Below are 26,940 nucleotides of genomic sequence, written 5' to 3'. Positions count from 1 at the left end.
CAGCTGATCCAGTAGAGCAGATGGAGGTAGGAACTCCTGAGGGCACAGATGATTGTAGGGCAGGCCGACCCCAAGAACAGACAGTCCCACCTAAAGGAGAGATTCATTCGCAGAGCCAGGGACTACATGAAGGAATGTTGGCGAGCATCCAGCATGTGCAGGCGATGGTGAAGGAGTCCAACCCAGTGCAGGAATAGGAGGTGGCGCTGACCATGCGTGCCATCCAGGCCAACACCGCAATGGCGGCGCCCGCGGTGGAGGCAATAGGGACGAAGGTTGCGGCTATGGATCAGCATGTCCAAGGCTTGGGGCATTCTGTGCAGGCACTGGCCGAGGCCCAGGACAGGGTTGCCGCCTCACAGGCAGCCATGAGCACCTGGAAATTGCACCGGAACTTCTGAGTGTGGCTCAGTTACATCAGGCCATGTCTGAGAATGTCGGCAGCGTTGCCCAAGCGCTGGCCAACATGGTGCAGACACAGAGGGAGATGGCCCAGTCCCAGAGGGAGATGGCGCAGTCACTGGCTAATGTGGCACAGACCCAGAATGTGGTGGCACAGTCAATGGGTGATGTGGCGCAGTCCCAGACGGAGATGGTCCACTCCTTGTGCTCCATGGCCATGAGTATGCAGACCCTGGTTGAAACCAGAGCGGGCCTCCAGGACTGGCAGCGCCAGGTGGCGGAGGAGCCTCAGGGAATAGCTCCGCTCGCACCCCCGACCCATCAGGCAACATGAGGGAGGAGGGGGTGATGAGGCCCATGCCGGTGATTCCCACAGGGGAGGTGTCAGAACACTGCAGCCCTTCGGACTCCCCCTCTCCCGTCCCTGGTGCATCTGGTGGGCAGCGGACGGAACAGGGAGGTAACACGCCACCTGGGACCCCGAGCAGCAGCTGGGCCCATCCAGGCCCGGTCGCCCCAGAAGACGTCCGCCAACGGGTACCCAGGTTGCAGGGTGGGAATCATAGCAGGCCACATCCACTCCTGCTGTACCATCTAAGGAACCACCTGGACGTAGGGTTAGAGCTCGTAAGGCCAGAAAGTTAGACACCAGATAATTTGGCACAGGTGCCACACACAGTATAGCGATAATAATAATAATCTAATCATCTTTATTGTCACAAGGAGGCTTACATTAACACTGCAATGAAGTTACTGTGAAAATCCCCTCGTCGCCACATTCCGGCGCCTGTTCGGGTTCACAGAGGGAGAATTCAAAATGTCCAATTCACCTAACAGCACATCTTTTGGGACTTTTGGGAGGAAACCGGGGCACCCGGAGAAAACCCACGCAGACACGGGGAGAACGTGCAGACTCTGCACAGACAGTGACCTAACCTGGAATCGAACCTGTGACCATGGTGCTGTGAAGCAACAGAGCTAACCACTGTGCTACCGTGCCGCCCAGATGGGGGCTAGGGTACAAACCTATACATATCTGTTCACTTGTACACATTAAACACTTTTTCTCAACATTCCAACCTGCCTCGGTGCTCTGTCAGAAGAATGTGAGTGAGGGGCCAGGCTGGGCTGGCTGCAGAGGGGGCTCAGGGGGTGGGAGATGGGCAGACATTGGGGGCCAGGGACTCCAGTTTAGCCACCGCTTACTGTGGTCCAGCCCATCACACCAAAAGCCCACCCCTGCACCCCGTCCCCACCTCTGCCACCCCAGGGTTCGGTGGGACTGTGTGATGGAACGGTCAGCTCGCATGCAGGAATCACCCAGGTGGACGGTGGAAAGTGCTACCGTGGGTAGGAGTCAGATGTTGTTAAATAGTGTGGAGCACCAGAGATCATTGCAGAGCGGGTCGTCATCATCCTCCATCCCATGGACCAGACCCGCTGTTACTGCCACCCTGTAGTACGCAAGTAGGCATCACGGAGGGGATTGCAGGGGGTTGGGGGGTTGCGCAGTCAAGGTGTTCATGGGAGGGAGTGGTCGACTGGGGGGGTGTCAGCAAGGCCCCCTAGTTGGTGAACATGGAGGTGATCAGAGTGTCCCATGCTCCCCGTGCGCCCCGGTCCAGGTGCACATGTTGTACGGCCTCCCGCCAACGCCCCATGTCCTGCTCTCGTTGCCCTCCCGTGTCCTCCTTGTCAGACGAGGTGTGGTGTTCATCCTCCTCTCCCAGCCTGCCGCTCCTCTGCTGCACGATATTGTGGAGGACGCAGGGCCACAACAATGTGGGAGAATTTCTTGGCGCTATACTGGAGGACCCATCTCGAGTGTTCCAGACACCTGAACCGCATCTTCAGGATGCCGAAGCACCACTTGATCATGCCCTGGCGCTGCACGGGTGCCGTTGTACCGGGTCACCGCGTTGGCCTGTGGCCTCCGGATAGGCGTCATTAGCCACCGACCGCAGCAGATAAGCCCTGCTGCCAGGAGCCAATCCCTATGCTGGGCGTGCACCTTGAAGAGGTCAGAAACCGCTGAGTGTGCCAGGATGAAGGCGTTGTGCACACTGCCCGGTATCAGCCGCAGATGTGCACGATGTGCATCTCATGGTCACACACCAGCTGCACATTCATCGAGTGGAATCCCTTTATGTGTGTGAATACCATGACATGCATCCCGTCGATCACCCCCGGGCCCAGGGAATCTTGGCAACGACGGCAAACTCCGCTGCCCAGGCATCCTGGTGGGCTTGGTCAACATTAAATTTGATATATTGTGCCCATCGGGCATATAGGGCCTCCGTGGTGGCGTGGATGCACCTGTGCACCGAGATCTATGAGATACCGGACAGGTCCCCGCTCGGTTGTTCCTTTGGGGCAGGTTCCACTGCTGTTGAGTCCTCCTCGAGCAGCTCCTGCTCGTGCAGCCTCAGTGCATCCTCCAGGGCTGTGGAGGCCAGGATGAAGGCTGACCATTGGCTGCAGGTGGTGAAAGTCAGACATGTTAGCATGGTGCGTACCCCCATGCCCAACCAGGTCCAACGGGCTACATGATTGCCCCGATCTGCACTGCAGTTCCTGCCCATGAATGTCCTCTCCCATCCTCCCCTATCCCCACCCCCACGCACAGCCATTCCCCCTGGTATTCTGACCTCCGCACTCCTGGCCCCATTGTTGCACGGCACTGTGTGGGCCTCTGGCGCTGGTGCCAGGCCCTGCTGCCAGTCGATCCATTGACTGGCACTACCCATGCCATCGGTACGCGCTGTGGCCCCCATCGGCACCCTCCTTCAGTGGCTACTGTGGATGTTGCCCTTGGTGGTGTGCGGAGGTGGTGGGATGGAGGTTAGGGGGTGGAGAGCAGGGTTGGTGGGGTTGGGAGTAGAGTGCTGGGTTGGTGGGGTTGGGAGTAGAGTGCAGGGTTGGTGGGGTTGGGAGTAGAGTGCTGGGTTGGTGGGATGGAGGTTAGGGGGTGGAGAGCAGGGTTGGTGGGGTTGGGAGTAGAGTGCTGAGTTGGTGGGGTTGGGAGTAGAGTGCTGGGTTGGTGGGATGGAGGTTAGGGGGTGGAGAGCAGGGTTGGTGGGGTTGGGAGTAGAGTGCTGGGTTGGTGGGGTTGGGAGTAGAGTGCAGGGTGGGTGGGGTTGGGAGTAGAGTGCTGGGTTGGTGGGATGGAGGTTAGGGGGTGGAGAGCAGGGTGGGTGGGGTTGGGAGTAGAGTGCAGGGTGGGTGGGGTTGGGAGTAGAGTGCTGGGATGGAGGTTAGGGGATGGAGAGCAGGGTTGGTGGGGTTGGGAGTAGAGTGCTGGGTTGGTGGGATGGAGGTTAGGGGGTGGAGAGCAGGGTTGGTGGGGTTGGGAGTAGAGTGCTGGGTTGGTGGGATGGCGACACCCATATGGCTGTTGTCACTCTGCACAACCACAGGCCACGGTGGGCGGTCAGTGGAGTATGCAGCAAAATGACTGCCATGCAGTCCATGGCATTGGCGATCCACGTCTGGACACCCTGGTCCCTTAGGGGGTCAACCCAATGGTACGACCCATCCCTTGGTCACCCCCCTCTCTCCCTCCCCTCCCCTCCCCCTCCTCTGGGCCCTGACAGAGCCGCCCCCCCCCCGGCACCTCCTCAGACCGGGGAGTGATTTCCCCCCCTCCTCCAGCCAGCCCTGCCAGTGGACCCAAGGAAAGGGAATTCATTGAATGTTTACAGGAGGGTTTTTTGGAACAGCTTGTGATGGAGCCCACGAGGGAACAGGCCATTCTGGACTTAGTGTTATGTAATGAGCCAGACTTGATTAAAGATCTTAAAGTAAGGGAGCACTTAGGAGGCAGTGATCATAATATGGTCAAATTCAATCTCCAATTTGAAAGAAAGAAGGTAGAATCAGATGTAAAGGTGTTACAGTTAAATAAAGGGAACTACAGGGGCATGAGGGAGGAACTGACGAAAATCAACTGGGAGCAGAGCCTAGTGGGAAAGACAGTAGAACAGCAATGGCAGGAGTTTCTGGGAGTAATTGAGGACACAGTGCAGAGGTTCATCCCAAAGAAAAGAAAGGTTATCAGAGGGGGGATTAGGCAGCCATGGCTGACAAAGGAAGTTAGGGAATGCATCAAAGCAAAAGAGAAAGCCTATAATGTGGCAAAGAGTAGTGGGAAGTCAGAAGATTGGGAAGACTACAAAAACAAACAGAGGATAACAAAGAGAGAAATAAGGAAAGAGAGGATCAAATTTGAAGGTAGGCTAGCCAGTAACATTAGGAATGATAGTAAAAGTTTCTTTAAATACATTAAAAACAAACGGGAGGCAAAAGTTGACATTGGGCTGCTCCAAAATGACGCTGGTAATTTTGTGATGGGAGACAAGGAAATAGCTGAGGAACTGAATAAGTACTTTGCGTCAGTCTTCACAGTAGAAGACATGAGTAATATCCCAACAATTCCAGAGAGTCAGGGGGCAGAGTTGAATATGGTAGCCATCACAAAGGAGAAAGTGCTAGAGAAACTAAGAGGTCTAAAAATTGATAAATCCCTGGGCCCAGATGGGCTACATCCGAGAGTTCTAAAGGAGATAGCTGAAGAAATAGTGGAGGTGTTAGTTATGATCTTTCAAAAGTCACTGGAGTCAGGGAAAGTACCAGAGGATTGGAAAATCGCTGTTGTAACCCCCCTGTTCAAGAAGGGAACAAGGAAAAAGATGGAAAATTATAGGCCAATTAGCCTAACCTCGGTTGTTGGCAAGATTCTAGAATCCATTGTTAAAGATGAGATTTCTAAATTCTTGGAAGTGCAGGGTCGGATTAGGACAAGTCAGCATGGATTTAGTAAGGGGAGGTCGTGCCTGACAAACCTGTTAGACTTCTTTGAAGAGATAACAAATAGGTTAGACCAAGGAGAGCCAATGGATGTTATCAATCTTGACTTCCTAAAGGCCTTTGATAAGGTGCCTCACGGGAGACTGCTGAGTAAAATAAGGGACCATGGTATTCGAGGCAAGGTACTAACATGGATTGACGATTGGCTGTCAGGCAGAAGGCAGAGAGTTGGGATAAAAGGTTCTTTTTCGGAATGGCAACCGGTGACGAGTGGTGTCCCGCAGGGTTCAGTGTTGGGGCCACAGCTGTTCTCTTTATATATTAACGATCTAGATGACGGGACTGGGGGCATTCTGGCTAAGTTTGCCGATGATACAAAGATAGGTGGAGGGGCAGGTAGTATGGAGGAGGTGGGGAGGCTGCAGAAAGATTTAGACAGTTTAGGAGAGTGGTCCAAGAAATGGCTGATGAAATTCAACGTGGGCAAGTGCGAGGTCTTGCACTTTGGAAAAAAGAATAGAGGCATGGACTATTTTCTAAACGGTGACAAAATTCATAATGCTGAAGTGCAAAGGGGCTTGGGAGTCCTAGTCCAGGATTCTCTAAAGGTAAACTTGCAGGTTGAGTCCGTAATTAAGAAAGCAAATGCAATGTTGTCATTCATCTCAAGAGGCTTGGAATATAAAAGCAGGGATGTACTTCTGAAGCTTTATAAAGCATTAGTTAGGCCCCATTTAGAATACTGTGAGCAATTTTGGGCCCCACACCTCAGGAAGGACATACTGGCACTGGAGCGGGTCCAGCGGAGATTCACACGGATGATCCCAGGAATGGTAGGCCTAACATACGATGAACGTCTGAGGATCCTGGCATTATATTCATTGGAGTTTAGGAGGTTGAGGGGAGATCTATTAGAAACTTACAAGATAATGAATGGCTTAGATAGGGTGAATGTAGGGAAGTTGTTTCCATTAGCAGGGGAGACTAGGACCCGGGGGCACAGCCTTAGAATAAAAGGGAGTCAGTTTAGAACAGAGATGAGGAGAAATGTCTTCAGCCAGAGAGTGGTGGGTCTGTGGAATTCATTGCCACAGAGGGCGGTGGAGGCCGGGACGTTGAGTGTCTTTAAGACAGAAGTTGATAAATTCTTGATTTCTCAAGGAATTAAGGGCTATGGAGAGAGAGCGGGTAAATGGAGTTGAAATCAGCCAGGATTGAATGGTGGAGTGGACTCGATGGGCTGAATGGTCTTACTTCCACTCCTATGTCTTATGGTCTTAAGGTCTGCCCACCCTCGGTCATGCCTCTGCATGTCCTACCTCCTCTCTCTCCCTCACCAGCCACGGCACCTGTTTTACTGATTTTTGAAAACACAATTGAAACACACCATTGGTAACTACTCTCGGCCAATGGCATTTACTGTAGTGTGGAGTGGAACACACTGACGCCGCTGAACCAGAGCATGGCATTATGGCGGGCGCCTGGCGCAGCAACGATTTTGGACTTGCGACCGATTCTCCACCCAATCGTCTTTCCCGATTCCGGTGTTGGCCGATGGACAATCCCGCCTCAGGATCTTTGTCAGTGCATCTTATTGATGTTTACCCCAAGTTTTCCAATGGATCTATTGGCACAAAAAGTAAATCACTTATTTTGGATAATGACATTAACTATCTTAATAAATAAAAAATGTTAATGTACTAGCATAGCTGTGTAATGGTGAGTTTTCTGCACAAAAACATTGATGGACTCTTGACAGGCAGGCACACCACAGTGGCAAAGGACGCAAAGCAGGGGAGGAAAGGTCAAGTGCAAATCCAGACATAAGAAGAAGTCTATCACAACAGATGGGATTGCAGTGTAGGAATTGGTTGAGGTTCAGTAGTGAGGCTGTATCATGTGCCACTTGGTTGACAAGGGCCGGCAGGGATGGGCAATTGTCAGTGACACAACTGTCCTCAAATTGGACACACACTGGAGACATCTTAAGACCCAACAATTTTATCTTGCACAGCTTCATTAAGGATGCAATTGAGGACGTGGGGACATCTCTCTAATGGTGATGTGAATGCAAGTTGATGTTGATTTTCACTGCACCCATCTACACACATGTAACCAGCAGTAGCAAAACAGTTTAGCTTTTACAAATTATTGCCTGTTTTAACGCAGTGGGCATTATCCTCTGTAATTGCCCTTCACCACCAGTGCACTGTGGCTACAATGTCTTCTACCCGGGCAGTCCCACCGTGTCGAGGATGACTTGCTTCCACTCCGGGGAGGTGGTTTCTACAGTGGCTGAATAGTCCGATCCTGGATCTGCAGACAGGTTTGGCAGGTGGTGTTTGATGAGTTGATTGGTTGAGATGTTCTGGATTCTGCAGTTGGGGTCCTGATTTTCAAGATCCCGAAATTCATTTGGGTGGGTGAGATGGCGTTGGGGTGCAAGATGTCCGTGTGTGGATTTTTTTAACATGGGGTGGTTGTTGCATACGAACCACCACACAGTCCCAGCGGAGTGATGTCTTGGCCCAATGGCTGGGAAATCTGAGACGACTGGAGACCAGGCTTTGCTGTAGATGAGGAATAACAAACACTAATTTATGTCTATGATGTCTATGACCTACAGGAAGAACTGCTGCATGTCACAGAGGTATTTTTGACACCCAAAACCTGCAACCTGTACCACTTAGACAGGGGTAGCAACTACATGAGAACACCATCTTACCGAGGTTTCCCTCCAAATCACATGGCAGTTTGACTTGAGAGATATATTGCCATTCCTTCAACATCACAGGGTAAAAGTCCTGGAACTCCCTTCTTTACAGCCCCATGGGTGTACCTTCACCACACAAACTGGGCAGCACGGTAGCACAGTGGTTAGCACAGTTGCTTCATCGATCCAGGGTCCCAGGTTTGATTCCCGGCTTGGGTCACTGTCTGTGCGGAGTCTGCGCGTTCTCCCCGTGTCTGCGTGGGTTTCCTCCGGGTGCTCCGGTTTCCTCCCACAGTTCAAAGATGTGCGGGTTAGGTGGATTGGCCATGATAAGTTGCCCTTAGTGTCGAAAAGGGTTAAATGGGTTTACTGGGTTACGGGGATAGGATGAGGCGTGGGCTTGAGTAGGGTTCTCTTTCTGGGGGCCGGTGCAGACTCAATGGGCCGAATGGCCTCCTTCAGCACTGTAAATTCTATGATACTGTAACTCAAGAAGGCCGTTCACACCACCATCTCCAGGGCAACTAGGCATGGGTAACGTTGTTGATCAGCAATAAAGAGGTTCTAATCTACCAGGTCTGATATGCTTTGCAGCTGTGCCTCACCTTCCTTTCCACTGGCATTGCTTAAGAACAGGCCTAAGGTTGAGATGCCACCAGGTTTATGACAGAAAACCAGGGCTGGAGCAACAGGGGAAATCTACAGGACAATATACAGATTGGATAAATCTTGATTTTCTTTTACCCCCAGATTTAAATGTTACTGGTAATTCAAGAGGACCGACTAACAACTTTAATAGTGAGGTATTCTTTAGTTCTGTCACCGCATTTTTTGTGGTACATCAGTGCTCCACATCTGTCCCCAGCACAAAGATTTATTCATCAAAGAGGTTCACTGCTTCACAAGCTGTTCACTGCAATACAGTAATAAAGGTGATATTGAAAGCAAAATGCAGAGCTTTAGCTGTGTGTGTATTTAATCACTAGGCTCAGAGATGGCTACGACTAACATACAGGTTTGGCAGCTCCAGAACAGAGGCTGCCGCATAGAGTATGTTCCTGGAGGATGGGAAAGGTCAGCGAGGGAGAAAATTGAGTCAATAGAAATCCGACTTTGAAACAGTTTTGCACTAATCCAAAATAACCGGTCTCGATCATATTCTGAGAAAACAGTTTCTTTCATAATTCACTCAGTGAATGCTTTATGTTTATTCACCAGGAACAAACTGACATTTTAAGATGAAATTTGACCTTGGTAAGGTTTAAGGAGCAGCTTTATTGATGAAGATTTAGATCCAAGGCTGTGTTGATATTGTTCTATCATTGCACGTATCTCAGTCATGAATTCAATTCACTGTTCAGGAATGTGTATAATAATTAACTCTGCTGCTGGAATAACTAAAAGCTCTGAGTGCTGGGTTCAAGGTTAGTTGTAGCAATGGTATAGAATGAGAAGGGCAATGTGTTACTGACATTTCCTGAAAGGACGCTTTTGCTTGTTCTTTCTGGAAATGACTGTAGGCTTGGGCTGAGTGACAATGAGCCTGACTAGACAATTACTTCTTGAATTTATTATTTCAGTTGTTCTCCAGCATGTTGCAGTAGGTTATGAACTTTCATGATACTTTCAAATATGTAACAAAAACAGACTATCAAAATGGCTGCTGAAAATCATGTGACGTTTGCAGTATCAGCTGCAGACAGTCCTCAGACTCAAGCTAATACCTGATTAAATTGCCATGTGGGGAATTCACACATCCCTTTGTTTAAACATAGAAACATGGCGCAGGCCACTCCGCACTTCGAGCCTGCTTCGCCAGTCAAAGTGATTGTGGCTTTCCCCCATACCCCTTGATGTTATTAAAATCTAAAAAAAATATCTATTTCTTTCTTGAATTAATTCAGTGACTTTGTCTCCACAGCCTTCTGTGATGCAGAATTTTACAGATTCACTACCCTTTGAGTGAATAAAAATGTCCTCTTCTCAGTCTTACATGGTCCACCCCATATCCTGAGACTGCGTCCTCTGGTTCTAGATTCCCCAGCCCCCCTGCACCCGGTCTGTCCAGCCCTGTTAGAATTTTAGATGTTTCAATCAGATCTCTCTCATCTTTCTAAATTCCAGTGAATACAGGCCCAGTCGAATAAACCTCTCCTCATAGGACAGTTCCGCCAACCCTTTTATCAGCCTGGTGAACCTGTGCTGCACTTCCTCTGTTGCAAGTATATCCTTTCTTCGGCAGGGTGTCATGGCTCTTATTTTACCTTCCAATAAGAGTCGATAGCCTGGTTGATTGAAGGTATCAAAATACAATTTTATTGCTAATTATTTACTTGAATACACTTCGTTAGGAACTGAATCAAAACTTAGAAATGAAATATCAAACAATACATTAAAAGGGTCAAAGTCATGGCACAAAGCATACAGCATAAAAGCATAAAGAAATCACTACAAACACAAACAAACAGATAGATGATTCAAGAATTCAGGAATTCAAGAACACCACCTCGACCACGAGGTCCTACACTTAAGGGAATTCTTATTTCTGGTTTAATCCCTCATTTGATGATGAATCCCTCATCATGAAATCCCCACGGGGATTTCAACTTAAATTCCATCCTACATGTAAACTCCAGGATTACAGGTACCTCCAGGATATACAACATTCTTCCAACTGCTGCTCTCGCCGCATCCTGAAAGCCACATTGAGTGTCATGCGCCGCCACAAGATTACTCACTCGACATCTCTCTCCAGCAGCACTGTCTTTCTCTCGAAGCTGTCCATGTTCCCAGTTTCATTTCATCCTTCGCATCATTTGACGCCTTAACAAGAATCTTTTCCTGTTTCTTACAGATGTTAAGGAACGCAAGCTTCCACAACTCATCAACACCACAGCCCATCCTGGGCCCTCCACCAGTCCCAATCCCTCGTACCCCATTTCTCCCAGTATCAACACCACAGCCCATCCCGGGCCCTCCACCAATCCCAATCCCTCGTACCCCATTTCTCCCAGTATCAACACCACTGCCCATCCCAGGCCCTCCACCAGTCCCAATCCCTCGTACGCCATTTCTCCCAATCCCAGCCCTTGCCGCGTGTTCACCATACCCTCCGACCTTCCCCTCTCTGAGGCTGAGCATGCTGTTCTCAGCAAAGGACTCAGCTTTGTACCCTTACGTCCCCACCTCAATGAATTCTGGGCTCGACATGATGTTGAACTCTGCTTTCGTCGCCTTCGTCTCCGTGCCCACTTCTTTGAGCAAGAATCCTCCCCCCGTTCCACTGATCCTTTCATGTGCCTCCAACATTCTGCCTCCAAGTGGACCCCCCCCCCCCCGGCCGGGACAATTACCTGCCCTTGATCTTTTCATTGAGAACTGTCGACGGGACATTGGCCGTCTAAATTTTCTGCCCTCCTCACCCATTCCAACCTCTCTACTTCCGAACTTTCTGCTCTTCACTCCGTCAGGTCTCACCCCGACTTTGTCATCTGACCTGCCGACGACAAAGGGGGTGCTGTTGTCGTCTGGCGCACTGACCTCTACCTCGCAGAGGCTGAGCGCCAACTCTCAGATACTTCCTCTTACCTCCCCCTGGACCATGACCAGACCACTGAACATCAAGCCATTATCTCCAACACCGTTAGCGACCTCATTTCCCCTTACGGCTTCCAACCTCACTTTCCCAACCCCGGACAGCCCGCTTTTACCTACTTCCCAAAATCCACAAAAAGGACTGTCCCGGCAGGCCCATTGTGTCAGCAAGCTCCTGCCCCACCGAACGTATTTCCTCTTATCTTGACTCCATCCTCACTCCTCTGGTCCATTCCCTCCCCACCTACATCCGGGATTCCTCTGATGCACTGCGTCATATTGACAGCTTCCAGTCCGCGGGCCCGAACCACATTCTATTCACCATGGATGTGCAATCCGTCTACACCTCCATCCCACACCAGGATGGCCTGAGAGCTCTTCGCTTCTTTCTCGAAAAGAGGCCTGGACAATTCCCATCCACCACCACTCTCCTCCACCTGGCTGAACTCATTCTATCTCTCAATAACTTGTCCTTTAACACTTTCTCCAAATCAAAGGTGTAGCAATAGGTACCCGCATAGGGCATTGGATCAGCCAGAATTGAGGACTGGGGTGATGGCGGATGGTCTGGCCTTTGCCTCATTGTTGGCTCGGTGTCAGATTCTGTAGAGTTGGAGGCAGGCCCCACCGCGCTGGGTGACTTGGAGTTCGTGCACCTTGAGAAGGTCAAGTCCACACTGAGGGAAGCGATTGATGGGTTCTATGGTAGCTGGCAACTGTTTATATTGCATTGACGATCTGGCAACAGTTAGCTGTTGTGGGCCGGGGGCGGGGCGGGGTGTAGTATATGGGGGGTAATTGTTGGCAGGCTTTTTGTTTTAATAGGTTTGCCGAGGTTGTTGATACACGTGTTACTGTCAGATTGTTGTTTATGTATACAATGTTACAAATTTATGGAAAATATTTTTTTTTAAAAAGGGATGAATTGTATTGGAATGGATTAAAAACAACTGACACTTTTAAATGAACCTCTGGTCCAGATCTTCCAGTCAGTGTCAATGCTGGGACGAATAGGAAAATAATTGCAACCCTACCTTTTTCTGTCCTTGCAGCCAGGTTTTCCAGTCCTGACTCCATTAACGATCTGTGGGTGAATCCATCATGGTGAGCAACGGCGAAGAGGACACATCCGCTCTTTAAACACCCCAACTGCTGGTATTCAGGTAGATGTTTAAAAGGTCTTCAGGGTTTTGAGAGAGTGAGAATGGTGTGGGGCTGGGTGGTTGGGGGTGAGTGGGTAGTTAGGGACATGGGCAGTCAGATCAGAGGGTGGCCAGATTGGGGGGGGGGGGGGGGGGGGGGTCAGGTTTGGGGGAGGGGCGGTGGTGAGTTGGGTCAGGGGAAAATTCTCCAAGTTCCTCATTTCTAATTCAACTTCATGATAAATACTTCAGTCCCGTTTTCTAAATGGACCACTGTATACCCATTGGTCTCTGGATCAGTGATCCAAGTTATAATAATTCCAACCAAAAGATTGCAAACATTTCTGGTTTAGGTTTAAAGCAATAGAAAGGAGGAGGTTTTATTTCTCAAAGACTCTGCAAATGTACTTTTTCATTGGAACAATCACCATCATATTGTGTTGGCTGGAAATACCAGGATGGAGAGCTTTATCAAGAGAATTGTTTGCATGATGTAGCGTTTGGTAATTTTTTTAATTGACTATTCCCACATTTGGCCATTATTGTTGAAGTAATCATTACTGTTCTGGTAACCACCATACAAGAGAATTTATGATGCTGTCAAATAATGTGCATATGCATCAGGAATTATTTTCGCAGTAGCTTAGATCAGCTAGCTGTCCTCAGACAGCTAAATGCCAAGACAGAAGAAATTTAAATGGATATAATGACCAGTTTAAATTCATGGTGGCTTGATATCTATTACAGTGTGGGTTTCTCAATGAGACAGATTGAAGTTAGTCAAGTCTCTATTAATATGTCGTACGGGTAACAGAAACAAATTCAGACAGGCAGTGGTATTGAAGAGAGAGCAACGGCAGCAGCAGCAATAGTCACAATGAAAATCAGCAAAGCAGTTTAGTGAAGGCATTGTTATCAGCCAACTACATCTTGGGAGTCAAATAGCTTTGGCAAGATCTCATTACTTGTTACTTTAACAAGAAAACAAGGGAATTTGTCAACTGCAATGATCTAGTCATTAAAATAGTTTCCAAAATATAGTAAGAAAAAGGCTCCAGGTTTATAAGATGTTAAACAATGTTCTGAGGTAGAACTTGTTCATATATTTCCTCACCGTGCACAGTGGATATTGTGTAATTTCAAAAATTTTCTCCATCACAAGATTTGTTGGCAAACCTTTTTTGAGTAAAGATTTATTTTACATCGTTTTGTTGATTACATTTCATCAACTTAACAAATAAACCATATTATTGGTTTATGAAAAATGGCTCAAGAAGAAATTATGAAAGATGTCGATGGTACCATACCTCAAGGATGCCTCATAAAGCTCCAAGGCAGTATAGAAGTTCCAGATGTCAAAGTAATAATAGCAGTGACAGTTATTTGCAGAAATATCAAAACATGACATATTGGGGTAGTTGACATGTTTTTGTTGCGATATCAAATGTTGTAGGAAAAGTTTAGAAGTGTGCAGTTGTTTGTTCACTCACCCATATTTTACAAACTAAAGCAGCTCCTTGATGTGTCACTGAACTAGTCTTAAGTGTTCATCTCATCCTTTGGAAGATTGAAGAAGGGCATGTGGGAGCACATGTGAGTTTACCATATCCAGTTTATATTTCAAGAGGCATTGTTACAGCCCCCTAGGTTACACTATTGCATAAGTAGGTACTAGACAGTGCCAGTTAACTCTGGAATATAAAAGGCACTCAGACTAGTTACAGGGATAATCTATGCCACTGAAGCAAGGAGAATATCTACAGCAGACATGTAGGCAGGACTTAGTGCAAGTGACGGTGTGCCCCATCCCTCCCGCAGTTGAAGCACTGGTGGGAGCCCACATTGCTTTTGTGGGGGAAGCCCGATTAACTTGCTGGTGTTGGTTCTTTCACACAATCACCCCCCGTGGGGTGCAAATTCTGCATTTCCAGCAGCGCCACTCTGAGCAGTGGGTGCATCCAGTAATGCTCTGAGGCCCGGTTGCTGGATCCCTGAACACAGGTGAATGGGCAGGATAGGGTCATGGGAAGGGTTTCACCTGAGTGTGGTGGGGTGAGGGGGGGGGGAGAGATTGGAGGCAAGAGCAGGGATTTGGTTTTCAGATGTTTCCTTCTCGCTGCCAAGTCTTTCAAACAGGCACTAAGTGTCTGACAATGAGATACCTCTCGCTATAAGCCCGCAGGCAAACCCAACAGGGTTTTCTGGATGGCTTTCCTGAGCAATATAAGTCCTGTTAAAAGCTTGAGCTGGAACTAAATTCTGGTAGGCTCGGGATAATTGCTCTTATTAATGAGCCTATCTGACATTCCTCTCCGATGAGATGGTTCCCCACATTGGGCACTTCCCGCCCCCAACTTAATTAGGGTCAGTTTTCCTGACGCCGCAAAACCAAAATTCTCGTGAACCACCTGCCATCATGCCTGATCCAGTGGGTTCAATTTGTGACAACTTTTCACACCCTCAGAGCATCCCAAAGCATGTTACATCAATGTGTTACTTTTCAAGTGCAGTCATCATTTGAATGGGCAAAGACTTACTGCTTAATGTTTTATCTGAATGATAGCACATTCAACAATGCAGGACTTCCTCAATACTCCACTGAACCATCAACTTATGACCACTCTTGTTGGTTATGACTTGGAATGCCTTTGAACTCAAAAGTGATAACAGTATGGTCTGTGCCGGGTGTCTTGTAATCCCAAGACTGACCATGCACTATCAATATAAAAAAGAAAGCAAAAGAAAAGTGTACTTTCAATCCATTATCAAATAAAATAGGGGAGGTGCAAGTGAGGACATGTGCCAAACACATATGAATTGACCTAAGATCATAATGGGGGCACCATTGTTACATCAGAGTTGTGTTACAGCGCAGGCATTTATTGGACACACTCAAAATGCAAAATAACAATACTGCTTACAATGTTAGGGATGTGGAATTTGCAATAAAATAGACAAAACACTGCATCCTCTGTCTGAATGCCAGTAATGAATTATTGGACAGAGAGTTGAACACATGCTGTTTATTAAAGATCAAGTGTTACACATACTTCCCTCCAACACCATTATTACGAAGAATGCTTCACCACAGAAAATACATAACACCAGATATCTTCTTCCATTGTCCAACCTCATTTTAAATGATCTTGCTTTTAAACTCAGCTAAAAGGCTGTTATATCACCTTCTCTATGGTCCTTCCTCTTAGTGTTACAGGGCGTATTATTAGTTCAACATAGCAAAACATAACAAGGAGCCACAGCATGACTGTATCACATAACAAAGCCTACAATATGTATTTATTTGTACATTAAGGGCTAAACATTTAGCAATATACAAGAGTGTTTTGGTTGATATCACAGCCTTGGAGATATTCCCTTTCAACTGCAGTGACAGGCTTTTTAAATTTAAAGATTTAACTACAGAACTTAATTTTAAAACTGTCAATGAATGCAAGTGATTCTTTCACATAAAACGGGTTTCTTAACCATATGTTAATGTCGAACAGCTAGGAGCCAGTAGCATTGCTGTACCTGAGACAATATAAGGCAGAGCACAATGCAAGTTTTATTTTCTTATAACAGCATAGTATATTAAAATACAGAACACACTGTGGGATGGACTGTGGCATGAGAGTCTTTTCCCGCAGTTTAGTGACTGCAACATTTTACAAGAATATTGGAGAAATTTATAAAACGCAAAGTAATATATTTCAGAGTTTTATCGACAAAATATATTGATCATGTTCACATGAAAATTAATGTTCAGATCAAAGTTAATATTCAAGGATATTTTAATCATAGAATCCCTGAATGATATATCACAGGAGGTTGTAATTTTATCCATATTGCCTGTGCTGACTTTTGAAACAATGGCACAATTAATCTCAATTCCCTGCTCTTTCACCATAGTCCTGCCATTCTTTTTCTTTCAATTTTTTATCCAAATCTCTTGTAAACGTGATTGTTAAATCTGCTTCTGACATCCTTTCAGGCAGTGAATCCCAGATAACTGTTCTATAAATAGAATTAAAGTGGGACTTTATAATGTACCGTCCACACAGTGATGACCAAGACTCATGGTCAGTGTGTTGTTGTTGAGCAGAGATAGATATAGATCTAAACATGGAAAATGTTCCTAGATTGTACTTTTTGCTGTACATGTGTAAATCGTTCTAGTAGTTAAAATGACTTACAGTTAACCTACATAAGATTATGGAGACTTTTTATAAAGAAATGCTGATCAGTAACCAACAGTGGGCATGAGTGTGAGGGGGCGATGAGAAGCTATGCATATGGGACTGGATTCTCCGCCGGCGGGATGCTCCATTTGCCAGCAATAGGGGGTTTCCCGACGGCGTGGGGCTGCTCTACAATGGGAAACCCCATTGACCAGCCGGCGTAATGGAGCGTCCCGCCGGCATGCTGAAACAGAAATGTGGCACAGCGGGACGGAGAATCCAGCCCATGATGTTTGAGTGGTGTAGGGCGAGTGAGATTTTGGGTAGGGATGTGGCACATGGAGCGAGGATAGTGATACAGTTGGTGGAACATGGCATTTGGAGATATGTTCACTGAACTTGGCCACTCATGTGAAATCATTGAACCTCTTGTGGCACTATTTGCAGATCCTTGGGGCTGAATTGCTAGCACTGACCTTCACAGCTATCTCTCACACTTTGCTTACATTGTATGTCTGCAAGACGTTCTGTGGCTAGAGGACGTCTCTCCTCCTGTCAACCTCCTACACCAAAGCTCCCCACTGCTATGAAAAACGTTGGAGCTTGCTCTTTGCCATGTGGTGCTATCATTGGGTCATTCTCAGGTCAAACCCACTTTTTATAATAACTGCTAGCTCCTGCTCCATTCAAAATGCACCACACGGTTCAGAGGTACAGGCAGACTTAAGTAGCTTAACTTTTGCAAACCTCTCACAATTCTGTGTCCCCTGCTCAGGTGTGCAGTCGCTTAGCAGCATGTTCAGCACTGTATGCATGCTTCAATCCCGAAATACATTGTTGGCAAACATTTTGCCAGCTGCCTACATCTGAAGGAACTGGCCTGGGTTAATTGTGCCTTGTGATCTCCATGCCCATTTTCAAAAGCTAGAGACCCTATAGGTCTTCCAGTAGATGGAAAAATAATTTCAGCCCAATATAGCTACTCTCTCCCAGCTCAATTTCATTCTTTGCTGAATGAAAATCCACTCTTTGATGTTGATTCCTGAAATTTATTATATCTCAAGTGAGTGCAATTAAGCATTAGGTAGGATGCTCTGGAAGTTACACATTGCTTGGAACTATATTAGGAATCTTTCTTTACCGTGAATACAAGGAGAAATGAAACAGTATTTGCAAGGAAAAGTTGCTTTCTTTTTCTACTCAAAGGCAGAAAGTAACATACCCCATAGAACATACAGTGCAGAAGGAGGTCATTTGGCCCATCGAGTCTGCACCGGCCCACTTAAGCCCTCACCTCCACCCTATTCCCATAACCCAATAATCCCTCCTTACCTTTTTTGGTCACTAAGGGTAATTTAGCACGGCCAATCAACCTAACCTGCACGTCTTTGGACTGTGGGAGGAAACCGGAGCACCCGGAGGAAACCCACACAGACACAGGGAGAATGTGCAAACTCCACACAGCCAGTGACCCAGCGGGGAATCGAACCTGGGACCCTGGCGCTGTGAAGCCACAGTGCTATCCACTTGTGCTACCGTGCTGCCGATAGAATTTTCCAGATTCGAGTTAGTGAAAGTAAGCAAGCATCATTCCTGATCCTTCAGTACAAGAATTAAATTGCAACCCTAATTCTGACTCACCTTCTCAGTTCCAAAACAAAATTTTAGCATGTTTCTTTACTGATGGCATTTATAACGGAACTGGACATCGGAATCTGGAAATAAGATGCCAAGACCTGCACGGTTGTTAGCAAGTCCTACTGACTTTTCCCTTTCGACTATTTCTACATCAAATGAAGCCAAAATTATTGAGAGAAATATTTTGATCTCATTGACTGCAAAGTGTCTGCCTGGACACAGACTGGATCCAGAACCAAAAGGCATCAAATAATATCGAAGTTTTCTTCCTCCCTTGTAAAAGGCAGTCTTCTCCATTCCATTTTCCACAAAACGGTTATACTTGTACTCCTGGAAATATATGCAAAATAAAAATGAAAAGAAAGTTCTTTCAATAAAATGGTAAGGAGCTGAAATTGGGTTTGGGCAGTAGTGGAAAACGGGCTCATTTCATACTCTGTCCAATTTTCTTTTCTACTGAATTTCATCCAACGACCACTAATGGAAAATGCATGTGTATGACTGTCAGGTGAAAAGAACATTGGCCTTGACTGTGGTGCCTTGCACAGCCAAATCTTCTGCCAATGCCTCCTGGCCTGGCTTCTAGGTGCAGAATGGCCAATTGAGTGAGGTGCCCCAAGGAGTTGTCAGCAAAAAGGGTCACATCAAGCAAAAGGGAGAAAGTTGCACAATATTGTAAATAAAACAAGATTAATTAAAATATTTTTCATTTCAAAACTATTTTTAAGTAACTGTTTTAATTACACTTCAAAATATTTGACAGTAAAACATCAATTGTGGCTTTTATGAAACAATCACTTCTGTGGACCTTGAGCGATAAAGCTGTTAAATTTACAACTCATGAAAAGGTTTGTCAGTTTCAAATATGTTCATTAACCTGCATATGATAGTTGAAAAAGATATCGGTTGCTGTGAGATGTCGCCTGAACTGAATAAATGCAAAAAAAGCAATGGTATTTCATTAGGGTTTGGAAAAGACACTAAAAAGCTGGCGATTCAGATTAACTGTCAAAATACAAATCTGCCTACCACGAAGTAGAACACAATCTGTTCTCCAACTCTGTTTTTCATTTCTCTCTTCTCTGTTGATTGCCAGATATTTTATTAAGCCACTGTACTTGGCACTCGACAATTTAATTCAGTCTTCATAGATATTTGAGTAACTTTAGGTTTTGAATATCTTAGTGAGCCCAGGATATTTTTGTCCAATGTATGTAATCTATGATGTGTGTGCCAGGGCAGTCATTTGATCAGTTGTTTTGAAGGCTGCTCTTTAATGTAATGGTCATTCATAACTGAGTTGGTACTTGTACTGTACTGAAAATAATTTAAAAGAAGCAAAAAAACAGTACTCAATGTTCTTCTGCCTTCGAGTCACATTATCTTTACAAAGAACAAACAAAGAACAAAGAAATGTACAGCACAGGAACAGGCCCTTCAGCCCTCCAAGCCCGTGCCGACTATGCTGCCCGGCTAAACTACAATCTTCTACACTTCCTGGGTCCGTATCCCTCTATTCCCATCCTATTCATGTATTTGTCAAGATGCCCGTTAAATGTCACTATTGTCCCTGCTTCCACCACCTCCTCCGGTAGCGAGTTCCAGGCACCCACTACCCTCTGTGTAAAAAAACTTGCCTCGTACATCTACTCTAAACCTTGCCCCTCTCACCTTAAACCTATGCCCCCTAGTAATTGACCCCTCTACCCTGGGGAAAAGCCTCTGACTATCCATTCTGTCTATGCCACTCATAATTTTGTAGACCTCTATCAGGTCGCCCTCAACCTCCGTCATTCCAGTGAGAACAAACCGAGTTTATTCAACTGCTCCTCATAGCGAATGCCCTTCATACCAGGCAACATTCTGGTAAATCTCTTCTGCACCCTCTCTAAAGCCTCCACATCCTTCTGGTCGTGTGGCGACCAGAATTGAACACTATACTCCAAGTGTGGCCTAACTAAGGTTCTATACAGCTGCAACATGACTTGCCAATTCTTATACTCAATGCCCCGGCCAATGAAGGCAAGCATGCCGTATGCCTTCTTGACTACCTTTTCCACCTGTGTTGCCCCTTTCAGTGACCTGTGGACCTGTACACCTAGATCTCTCTGACTTTCAATACTCTTGAGGGTACTACCATTCACTGTATATTCCCTACCTGCATTAGACCTTCCAAAATGCATTACCTCACATTTGTCCGGATTAAACTCCATCTGCCATCTCTCCGCCCAAGTCTCCAAACAATCTAAATCCTGCTGTATCCTCTGACAGTCCTCATCGCTATCCGCAATTCCACTAACCTTTGTGTCGTCTGCAAACTTACTAATCAGACCAGTTACATTTTCCTCCAAATCATTTATATATACTACAAACAGCAAAGGTCCCAGCACTGATCCCTGCGGAACACCACTGGTCACAGCCCTCCAATTAGAAAAGCATCCTTCCATTGCTACTCTCTGCCTTCGATTACCTAGCCAGTTCTGTATCCACCTTGCCAGCTTACCCCTGATCCCGTGTGACTTCACCTTTTGTACTAGTCTACCATGAGGGACCTTGTCAAAGGCCTTACTGAAGTCCATATAGACAACATCCACTGCCCTACCTGCATCAATCATCTTTGTGGCCTCCTCAAAAAACTCTATCAAGTTAGTGAGACACGACCTCCCCTTCACAAAACCATGCTGCCTCTCACTAATATGTCCATTTGCTTCCAAATGGGAGTAGATCCTGTCTCGAAGAATTCTCTCCAGTAATTTCCCTACCACTGAAGTAAGGCTCACCGGCCTGTAGTTCCCTGGATTATCCTTGCTACCCTTCTTAAACAGAGGAACAACATTGGCTATTCTCCATTGGCTATCCTCCGGGACATCACCTGAAGACAGTGAGGATCCAAAGATTTCTGTCAAGGCCTCAGCAATTTCCTCTCCAGCCTCCTTCAGTATTCTGGGGTAGATCCCATCAGGCCCTGGGGACTTATCGACCGTAATATTTTGTAAGACGCCCAACACCTCGTCTTTTTGGATCTCAATGTGACCCAGGCTATCTACACACCCTTCTCCAGACTCAACATCTACCAATTCCTTCTCTTTGGTGAATACTGATGCAAAGTATTCATTTAGTACCTCGCCCATTTCCTCTGGCTCCACACATAGATTCCCTTGCCTATCCTTCAGTGGGCCAACCCTTTCCCTGGCTACCCTCTTGCTTTCTATGTACGTGTAAAAAGCCTTGGGATTTTCCTTAATCCTATTTGCCAATGACTTTTCGTGACCCCCTTCTAGCCCTCCTGACTCCTTGCTTATGTTCCTTCCTACTTTCCTTCATCTGTTCCCAGCCTTTTAGCCCTGGCAAATGCCTCCTTTTTCTTTTTGACGAGGCCGACAATATCTCTCGTTATCCAAGGTTCCCAAAAATTGCCGTATTTATCCTTCTTCCTCACAGGAACATGCCGGTCCTGAATTCCTTTCAACTGACACTTGAAAGCCTCCCACATGTCAGATGTTGATTTGCCCTCAAACATCCGCCCCCAATCTAGGTTCTTCAGTTCCCGCCTAATATTGTTATAATTAGTCTTCCCCCAATTTAGCACATTCACCCTAGGACCACTGTTATCCTTGTCCACCAGCACTTAAAACTTACTGAATTGTGGTCCCTGTTCCCGAAATGCTCCCCTACTGAAACTTCTACCACCTGGCTGGGTTCATTCCCCAATACCAGGTCCAGTACCGCCCCTTCCCTAGTTGGACTGTCTACATATTGTTTTAAGAAGCCCTCCTGGATGCTCTTTACAAACCCTGCCCCGTCTAAGCCCCTGGCACTAAGTGAGTCCCAGTCAATATTGGGGAAGTTGAAGTCTCCCATCACCACAAACCTGTTGTTTTTACTCTTTTCCAAAATCTGTCTACCTATCTGCTCATCTATCTCCTGCTGGCTGTTGGGAGGCCTGTAGTAAGCCCCCAACATTGTGACTGCACCCTTCTTATTCCTGATCTCTACCCATATAGCCTCACTGCCTTCTGAGGTGTCCTCCCGTAGTACAGCTGTGATATCCTCCCTAACCAGTAGCGCAACTCCGCCACCCCTTTTACATCCCCCTCTATCCCGCCTGAAACATCTAAATCCTGGAACGTTTAGCTGCCAATCCTGCCCTTCCCTCAACCAGGTCTCTGTAATGGCAACAACATCATAGTTCCAAGTACTAATCCAAGCTCTAAGTTCATCTGCCTTACCCGTAATACTTCTTGCATTAAAACATATGCACTTCAGGCCACCAGACCCGCTGTGTTCAGCAACTTCTCCCTGTCTGCTCTGCCTCAGAGCCACACTGTCCCTAGTTCTCCCTCAATGCTCTCACCTTCTGACCTATTGCTCCCGTGCCAACCCCCCTGCCATACTAGTTTAAACCCTCCCGTGTGACACTAGCAAACCTCGCGGCCAGGATATTTATGCCTCTCCAGTTTAGATGCAACTTGTCCTTCTTATATAGGTCACACCTGCCCCGGAAGTGCTTAAAAAATTGAGCACTGGTCTTTCAAAAGAATCCTATAATAATAATCTAATAATCATCTTTATTATGGTCACAAGTAGGCTGACATTAACACTGCAATGAAATTCCTTAGTCGCCAAACTCCGGCGCCTGTTCGGGTACACCGAGGAAGAGTTCAGAATGTCCAACTCACCTAACCCGCACATCTTTCGGGACTTGTGGGAGGAAACTGGAGCACCCGGAGGAAACCCACGCAGACACGGGGAGAACGTGCAGACTCCACACAGACAGTGACCCAAGCTGGGAATCGAACCTGGGACCATGGCGCTGTGAAGCAACAGTGCTAATCACTGTACTACCGTGCTTTATAAAGTATTCCAATGGTTAGAAGTTTAATCATTTTTGTAAAATGATCCAAATGGTGTTTTTTTAAACAAATTATTTTTGGGTACATAATACCGATATACAACATATCAATTAATGGCAGTAATGGCCTTTTTGTGACCCCTGAGTATAATCACATGGTCTGAAATTAAATATATCAGGTACTGCTTAAGTGGGAGGACAATGATAAAAAATGTAATCTGGCTGTGCGTTACATATGTGCTTTGAACATTAAATCATTCCAAATGTCTAAGACTAATGATCTAACAAGCAAAGGTAATTGGCCTGATATTAGACTACAATATATGAATTGTTCATAGACTCTGCATAAACATTGCAAGACTTGTAAAAAGGCATTATTGCAGAAAATTATAAGGGTACCTAGTACTGTCAGGCATTTCTATCTTCCAGGTCAAATGTCATAATTGGTAACTAAAACCTATTTAAACAGCTCCACCTGAATAAGTAAGCAACTCATTGGGTACATGACAGATATATCGGAGAAAGAAAGAAAACTTACATAATGCATGTGACCCAGGAGAGCGGGTAACACAGTATTTGTTTTGCACAAACATGGGGCATGGATTTATTCCATGAATCGCACAATGAGAAAATAAATTATATAGCTGCACATTCATTCCAAGAATCAGATATGACAACTCTTTTGCCATAATAACTTGTTAGTATACTGAAACAGCAACCAAAAGTGTCAAGTAAACACGTGTGCATTCATGCTCCACAATTGGCCAAAAAACTTAACAAGCCAAAATAAATTTGTAACTCCTACATGAAAGTAGATTCAAACTAACTTCAGTAAGACCATACATACTGAAGCCCTGTAACTTCTAACAGATAAATAGCAAGGAATGGCCTTTCAGAATCGTGGTGTTAAATTTCTAAGTGTTCTGGTTTGCTACAACATAGTGCTTTGAAATGGGCATCAAAGAGGGCTACCATCCTGGATTAAAAGCATAAGTTTCCTTTTAGGTTTTAACAAAACATTTGTAGACACACCATACTAATAAATACTATATTAGACTTTGTTGCACATTATCCTCATTTCTCAGGGAGCAAGCTGATATAAACTGCACTATGACAAACTTTCATATAACAAACCTATATGACTGTCTCTCCTGAGTTCCATACCTCATAGGGATAGGATACGGCCATTCAGCCTCTCAAACCAGTTCTGGTATTCAAACAGAGTATGGCTCATTGATATTTAAATTCCATTCATCTGCTATTACTCCAATCACCTTTTCCACCATTATCTAACAAAATAATCTGTAGATCTTGGCCTTGAGAATTTTAATTGATGCAACACCTATTTGAGAGGGGCGAGTTCCTGGTTTCCACTACCTCTTTTGTAATTTCCTGAGTTTAGTGGCCTTGCTCCTTCATTTATGAAATAAACTAGGGCTTTGGCATATTCTTGTGCCATATTCTCAGTCTTGGGATTCTGATAGGTTTATAAACTGAAAGGATCCATGACCATCATAATCATTCAAATAAATGACAGATTTATCATCCCTTCCAGGTCTTTATTTTTATTTCCCTTCCTCAATGTCAAAATCAAGCACCTGGGCATATATTTGAAAGCAATAAAATTATAAGTTTGTAAATTTGAATTAATAAACCTATTGTTAGAGACAAATAAACACCTGAGAGCAAACTACAAGTGCTCAGGTGACATTATATATGATTGAACAATTTACAACCACCATCTGAACCCTCAGGTCACTTTACAGATTTAAACTTAATTCTGTTTGTTTTCAATAATCTGCATGATTTTTGTTATTTCTTGGAGAGATGGGCATGAAGCATTTTTGGTTTTCTTTTAATGCTCCCCATAGCTACCAGTGCATACAACATCTATCAATGTAATCGAGGGTACGGATTCATGACAACATTTATGAAAGAGTATTAATGTTAGGATGCATGAACTAAACAATATTACCTAGTTGTATTCAGTGGTGGTTGACCATGATTTAGTGCACTAAGCATGTAATATACTAAATTAAATGCTGGCCAGATTGATTTTTTTTATCTTGAATAAAAACCATCAATTAATACTAATAACTGAATTTAATGTATTCATGTGCACATGTACATGGGAAGGTCATGGTGAGAAAGAAGACAGCAGTGTTCACTGCTGCTGAAACGGTCATCCCTGCTTTCCAACTTCAGCTCATAATTTAGTGTTAATGTTAGTACCAGCAACAATCCACCAAATGCAATGTGGACTCTGATTGCATTTAATTTGCATGCAGGTGGCGAATCTCTGAAGCCACATTAAGGCTGTGCCATGGTGGATTAATTTCCAGCCTTTGATATTCATTAACTCTGGCTGCAAGAAAAAAATACAAGGGGATGACACAATTACCCTCAGAGCTTCACCGCAGAGCAACAGCTTCACAATCTCAAGTTCACGCCAATTGATCGCGAAAAGGGAGAATCTGTATGAAGCGACGTGCAGTAACATATGGCTATTACAGGAGTCTTTGGAATCAATGATGCCCTGGCACAATTATCTAAATGGTGCAGCTTATTTGTTACCAACCCAGTTCTTTATTCTTTCTTTTCCTTGGTCGTCAAGTGATCCATTACCTGACAAAGCTGAGAGTTTTCTTGACTTCAAGCCAATCAATTCACAGTTTAATGTTAATCCTTTTCAAAGCAAGACTACTCAATCTCATTCCCATATTCTCTATTGAGACACTAAATTCAATGACCTGCAGGTCTTCGACCACACGCTATTCTAAAGACGGGCGATTCTTTTCGCAAGAAAGAGCAATAGCCACACTAGAACAAAAGGCTTGCTTGTTGCTGTATGGCCACAGGATTGAATGAGCACCACATGGGCAAGGCACCACATACCTCAGGATTTTCATAAACCTCTGGGTCCATGTGTAGAATGTGAGGATAAAGGGCTATCCAATCCCCTTTTCTCAATTTGACTCTTTGCTCTTCTTTAAATGTTAAGGTGACATCTTCCTGGGCTGCTCGGATGTTCATTGAGAAACTGCACAATCGAAAGCTTTCTTTTATTGCACTTCCTAAAGACATGGGGAATAAAAATGGACAAAAGGAAAGAATGAGGAGAGAGAACAAAAAATACAGCGTTACCATCATGACTGTTAGTAAGGTCCTGTCTCAGGACTCGCACACTTTCTGCATCCAAAACTTAGAATTTAGTTTGGGAAGATCCTTCAAATTATTAGCATAGCGAATGATGTATTTGCTATATTCAGTTAAGCAATGGAAATTTCTAATTTCAACACAAAAAGAGAAAAAGATTTCCTTCCAGTAAAAATGGCAATTGCAGATTTTCAGAATCTATTAGAAAATCTTTACAACAATGCACCACCCTATCCTAGTAGGCTCCAGAAACCCAATGTCCTTGCTATCCTAGTGGCCTTCAACTTTTGTTCCCTGCTCGACAGATTTTATGGCTAATTTCCGGCAATTTATCCTGGCAGTTTGAGAAAGAATTCCTATGGGAATGATGTGCATAATTTGCATAAATCATTCTGATAGAATGCATATCAGCATGTAGCTCCTGTCTAAGGTTGCAACACTCTCATAGTAATCAAAACT

The 26,940-nt window shown here is 45.4% G+C and overlaps 1 protein-coding gene across 2 annotated transcripts in view; it reads right to left on the bottom strand.

The window, feature by feature from the left end:
- Positions 1–15,665: 15,665 nt before the first annotated feature.
- The window catches only part of cyp7b1 (cytochrome P450, family 7, subfamily B, polypeptide 1), a 328,716-nt gene continuing 317,441 nt past the window's right edge, over positions 15,666–26,940 (bottom strand). For both annotated transcript variants that reach the window (XM_072467668.1, XM_072467669.1), the window contains 2 exons: positions 26,221–26,399; positions 15,666–18,803 (listed from right to left, as the gene is read on the bottom strand). In XM_072467668.1, coding sequence (XP_072323769.1) covers positions 18,513–18,803; positions 26,221–26,399 — 470 coding nt within the window. In that variant the 3' untranslated portion in view covers positions 15,666–18,512. The remainder of the gene's footprint in view (positions 18,804–26,220; positions 26,400–26,940) is intronic.

This window comes from Scyliorhinus torazame, chromosome 11 (genome assembly GCF_047496885.1).
Source record: "Scyliorhinus torazame isolate Kashiwa2021f chromosome 11, sScyTor2.1, whole genome shotgun sequence".
NCBI lineage: Eukaryota > Metazoa > Chordata > Chondrichthyes > Carcharhiniformes > Scyliorhinidae > Scyliorhinus > Scyliorhinus torazame.
This window is presented reverse-complemented; position numbering and strand designations above follow the sequence as displayed.